General features: G+C 46.5%; 1 protein-coding gene and 1 long non-coding RNA gene across 3 annotated transcripts in view; both read right to left on the bottom strand.

The window, feature by feature from the left end:
- Positions 1–252, bottom strand: part of LOC106519944 (uncharacterized) — a 62,958-nt gene extending 62,706 nt beyond the window's left edge. For both annotated transcript variants that reach the window (XR_001310493.1, XR_001310492.1), the window contains exon 1: positions 166–252. This is a non-coding gene — a long non-coding RNA (uncharacterized LOC106519944). The remainder of the gene's footprint in view (positions 1–165) is intronic.
- Positions 253–1,227: 975 nt separating this feature from the next.
- Positions 1,228–4,913, bottom strand: LOC106519934 (GTPase IMAP family member 7). Its single transcript, XM_014011802.1, has 2 exons — positions 4,093–4,913; positions 1,228–2,106 (listed from the first exon to the last, which is right to left on the bottom strand). Exons 1-2 carry the CDS (start codon positions 4,892–4,894, stop codon positions 1,394–1,396), a joined length of 1,515 nt encoding a protein of 504 aa, XP_013867256.1. The 5' UTR covers positions 4,895–4,913; the 3' UTR covers positions 1,228–1,393.
- Between the last annotated feature and the right edge of the window lie 527 nt (positions 4,914–5,440).

Below are 5,440 nucleotides of genomic sequence, written 5' to 3'. Positions count from 1 at the left end.
TATATATATAGTCTGTGAATCCTGTTCATTGACAATGGCAATAAAACTGATTCTGATTGGCAGCAGTTAAAAAGTTATGTTTCATATAACTATTTTTCACACAAACAAATTTTAACTAATTCGATGCATGTTTCTTTAAAAGGTCTTAATTAATTATGGTCTTACCTTTACTTATAAATGAAGTCCATTCGTCTTCCTTTTTAAATTACCTGCTTCGACTGAAAGTCCAATTTAAAATAYTGTTTCAGTTTAGAAATATAAGCCTCCATTTTAAAATGTTTGAAAAGTAGAAAAAGCTGTGGCTGCACCTGCTAAATACCAGATTTTAATTAACTTTCTTCCTCTGCAGCAGTGAGGAGTAACAATAACAACTGCCGTGCTCACAGGCGCCCCCTACCGTCACGTGCAAAAAAACCCTCACTGGCCTGTTGTGTCTTTTCTCAGCCGTTTCAACAGATTTAGCTCATTACACAAACACATATTTATATAATAAACATCCACTAAACTGTGAAAAGTCAGGTGCATATTTAAACATTTCAGAAACRTTTTACTGGCGACATAGAGACAAACTCTGCTCTCACTCTAACCTGCAGGAGGGATTGTGCAATCTGGAGTCGGATCTTGATTTTTCCTCATGTCTCGTCCTGTATTTGAACAGGATATGAGGAAATTCAGCGATTTTGAATAAGAAAAATATTTAAAAGTGTTTAAGTTAATTGAAAATGTGTTTATAGTACAAAGCATTATGTAAATATGACAGTTCCATGTGTTTAATGTTGTTTCTTTTTAATTTCCCCTGCCTGTAGTGACCTCACATCACTGCCTGGTGGCATTAATCATATTAAYCRTYTAGWGCCAGAAAGTAATCGATTAATGTTTTTCTGATGATTAATTGCACACGATATATTTATGCCCAACCCTGCAGGTCAACTGGCTCTAATTTATCAGGAGGTGAATGTTTGTCGCTCAGTGACCGCTGAACACGAGGCTCCGGCTCGTCGAGGTGAAGACGACGGACGTCTTCTTCACTCAACAGATTTTTTGGGACAAATCTTGTGTCTCAAAAAAAGGCGAAGAGAAAAGCGAGCAGCTCTTTCCCAATCGTCTTGGCTCCACAGACGAAGCTGTAAGTGGTTCCTGATGTGTTCTGTTGAAACCTGCGGTGAGGAAACTCCCCGTCTAAAAACATGTTTTATTTCTTCCACTTTTCACRGAAAACAGAAACGATTTGAAAGCAAAAAAACAGAAACTGTTTATTTCTTCCTTCAGTTTAAATCAAACCTGAAGCAGATCTTATTTATTTATTTACTGTTATTTTACCAGGCGAGTCCCACTGAGACCTCAGATCTGTTTTTCGAGGGCGGCCAGGACCAGATCCTCTGTGTTTGTGAGGTCACTCGTGTGTCAGTAAGCAGTTCTCCTCCTGCGCTCCGGCCCTCCTCTCTGCCAGGACCTTCGTTCTGTCCTGAAGCTCCTGAGCAGAGAACCTCCTCACGGCGAAGCGGCGGTCTCCGTGCGAGGCCACCAGTTTGTGGATTCCTGAGAGCAGCTCCTTCACCTGAGCGTAGCTCAGAGGACTGCGGGACCTGCTGAGGTTCAGCTCGAAGTACCGGCTCCCGCACCTCCTGACCAGGTCCTGCAGGCTGGGGTGGGATCCGGACACGTACTGGTCGATCCTCTGAGGCTCAGACTGGTTCCCGTCGAAGCGAACAAACAGGATGATGGCGTGCTCCGCCACCTCTCGCCCGAAGACCCTCTGCAGGTGTCCCAGGATCTCGCTCTCCACCTGGGTGAAGCGACCCACCTGGAGCACCAGCAGGAACACGTGGGGTCCAGGCAAGGCCAGGGCCAGGCAGTCTTTGACCAGATCCAGGTCCTCCACCCCGTCTTCGTCCCACAGCTCCGGAGTGTCCACCAGGATCAGCCTCTTCCCTCCAGCAGACATCTCCTTCCTCTCACAGGTCACTGTTGGAGGAACCGGGTCCTGACCCGGGTCCTGGGACCAGTACTGGTTCCTGCCTCGGTTCAGGATTAGATTCAGGGCTGAGGACTTCCCGCTGCCAGTCAGACCCAACAAAACCACAGAGATCCTCTGGGTTTCATCATCTGTAAACCAAAAGAGAAAATACTTCAGGAAGTTCCTTCATCTGCAGAAAAACAGCCGAATATTTTCGCTAAAATCAGCCAAAGAAGCTAAAACTGGACTGGAACAGCCAAAAAAGCAGAACACTAGCTAAAACCTAAAAAGACTAATGAGGCAAAATGCTAGTAAAAACAGAAATAAACAAAACAGCAGCTAGAAGCTACATGTAGCAAAACATTAGCTAAAAGCTAAAAGTAATAGAACAATAGCTAAAGTAACAATAGGTTAGCTAAAAGCTAAAAGTAGCAGAACAATAGCTAAAGTAACAATAGGTTAGCTAAAAGCTAAATGTAGCAGAACAGTAGCTAAAGTAACAATGGGTTAGCTAAAAGCTAAAAGTAGCAGAACAGTAGCTAAAGTAACAATAGGTTAGCTAAAAGCTAAAGGTAGCAGAACAGTAGCTAAAGTAACAATAGGTTAGGTAAAAGCTAAAGGTAGCATAACAGTAGCTAAAGCGACAATGGGTTAGCTGAAAGCTAAAAGTAGCAGAACAATAGCTAAAGTAACAATAGGTTAGCTAAAAGCTAAATGTAGCAGAACAGTAGCTAAAGTAACAATGGGTTAGCTGAAAGCTAAAAGTAGCAGAACAATAGCTAAAGTAACAATAGGTTAGCTAAAAGCTAAAGGTAGCAGAACAGTAGCTAAAGTAACAATGGGTTAGCTAAAAGCTAAAAGTAGCAGAAAGACAGCTAAAGTAACAACAGGTTAGCTAAAAGCTAAAAGTAGCAGAACAATAGCTAAAGTAACAATAGGTTAGCTAAAAGCTAAAGGTAGCAGAACAATAGCTAAAGTAACAATAGGTTTGCTAAAAACTAAAGGTAGCAGAACAGTAGCTAAAGTAACAATAGAGGTTAGCTAAAAGTAGTAAAAGACAAAAGAGTAGCCAGCAGCTTGAAGAGAATCTGAAAGTGTTTTCAGGGGAAATATATTTGTAAATACTGTTGAATATTTTGTAAATGTAAAAAAAAAAAAATTGACAAAAGCTAAAACCCACTGCAGCCGTCTCCTGAATGAGCCGAACGTTTTATATGTGAGCAGCTAAAACAGCCCAACGTCTGCAGAAGTAGTGAAGCTAAATAATACTGAGATRCTGAGTCAGCATGAAAAAAACAACCTGCTGAGAGTCTGAGAAAAGAATCGTTTGTTGTCCTGACAGAGCAGCTCGTCTGCCTGAGGGTCACCTGCAGAGAGGTCAACTCACCTGCAGAGGTCACCTCACCTGCAGAGGTCACCTCACCTGTAGAGGTTCACCTCACCTGCAGAGGTCACCTCACCTGCAGAGGTCACCTCACCTGCAGAGGTCACCTCACCTGCAGAGGTCACTTGCAGAGGTCACCTGTAGAGGTCACCTTCAAAGGTCACCTCACCTGCAGAGGTCACCTGCAGAGGTCACCTGTAGAGGTCACCTGCAGAGGTCACCTCACCTGTAGAGGTCACCTGCAGAGGTCACCTCACCTGCAGAGGTTCACCTCACCTGCAGAGGTCACTTGCAGAGGTAACCTCACCTGCAGAGGTCACTTGCAGAGGTCACCTCACCTGCAGAGGTCACCTCACCTGTAGAGGTCACCTGTAGAGGTCACCTGCAGAGGTCACCTGCAGAGGTCACCTGTAGAGGTCACCTGCAGAGGTCACCTGCACAGGTTCACCTCACCTGCAGAGGTCACTTGCAGAGGTCACCTCACCTGCAGAGGTCACCTCACCTGTAGAGGTCACCTGTAGAGGTCACCTGCAGAGGTCACCTGTAGAGGTCACCTGTAGAGGTCACCTGCAGAGATCACCTGCAGAGGTCACCTGTAGAGGTCACCTGCAGAGGTCACCTGCAGAGGTTCACCTCACCTGTAGAGGTCACCTGCAGAGGTTCACCTCACCTGCAGAGGTCACCTGTAGAGGTCACCTGCAGAGGTCACCTCACCTGCAGGGTGTGTTTGATAAGGAATGGACCCTCTCACCTTCAGGAGCTGTCCTCTGCAGCTGCAGCATGCACCTGTGGCTGCTCACAGCTTCATGAAGATTCTCCCTGTTCTCCTTATGTTGTTTTTCTTCGGCTGCTTCCTTCCTCCTCTCCTCCTGGTGTTGGGCTCTCAGCTCCTCCGTCTCTCTGGCTCTTCTCTCTTCCTGTTTCTGGACCTCCTCCATGAAGGCCCGCCTCTTCTCCTCGGCCTCCTGCAGCTTCCTGCGCAGCATGTTCATGGCCAGGTCCTCGGTGCAGCTCCTGTTGGACCGGGCCAGCGTGGCCTCGGTGTAGCCGGCTGAGTTCTTCTCAGCGACCACGTTCTTCACCATCTCCTGCAGCGCCTGCAGCCCGCCCCCTGCAGCCCACCTCCTGATGCGACAGTACCTGCCCTCGCACACGTTTATCAGGTCCACCAGAGCGTCGTCCAGCGTGTCCGCCACTTTCCCGTCTTCCACCGACAGAATCACCAGATGCTTCAGAGCTTCGGCTCCAAAGTGAGCCTGCAGGATCTCCACCAGCCTTTGTTCCTTTTCTGTGTAGAGTCCACCGTGGACCAGCAGGAGGAAGGCGTCGGTTCCTCCTCTGCAGGACTGCGAGGAGTCGCTGATGGTGTGGGACATGTCCTCTTTCAGGTCTGCGCGATGCAAACTGATGGAGCGGTCCTCCACGCTCAGGTCACAGACTGCTTCAGGTCCCAGAGACCTCAGAGTCATCTGGAACCCGTTGTCTCCAGAACTGTTCTGCAGCAGAGAGGTCAGGGAGGACCATCCTTCGGCTGTGGCTAAAACCACCAACATCTGCCTGGAGTTTGCGACGGCGTCTGAAAAACACCAGAGAACCAACAAAACACTGATTCAATTAAACCAGAGAAAAATATACAAGATAAACAACTTGTATGAGCTGAAAGCTACAAGTTAGCTACGAGCACTAAGACATTAGCTAGAAATCAAAAGCATCAACAAGCTAAGTAAAAAGGTTAAAAACTGGAAAAAATGCTTAAAGTGATCAGAAATCTACATAAAGCCAACATCTTCATGGAATTTGTGTGAACCTCAGCTTAGCCTGTTAGCTTTAGCATTAGCCCCGATGCTATCACCATATATGTGTATTAGCTCAGCGCTACACATTCTCCTCTCGTCACTGAGGTCCTCCATCCACATGACAGAGAGGAGTACACAAAAATGACTCAGCTGTAACTGAAAATATGGATGGAAGACCTCAGTTTAGCTTGTTTGTTGCGCTAGCACAAAGCTAACACATATAAGGCAATGTAGCGCCAGCACTAGTGCAAAGGCTAACAGGCTAAGCTGAGGTTCTTCTTCCATGAAGCAGCTCTGTTGTTC

This window comes from Austrofundulus limnaeus, unplaced genomic scaffold (assembly GCF_001266775.1).
Source record: "Austrofundulus limnaeus strain Quisiro unplaced genomic scaffold, Austrofundulus_limnaeus-1.0 Scaffold85, whole genome shotgun sequence".
In the NCBI taxonomy this organism is placed as follows: domain Eukaryota; kingdom Metazoa; phylum Chordata; class Actinopteri; order Cyprinodontiformes; family Rivulidae; genus Austrofundulus; species Austrofundulus limnaeus.
The sequence above is the reverse complement of the archived record's forward strand: the minus strand, read 5'-3'. Positions and strand labels throughout refer to the sequence as shown.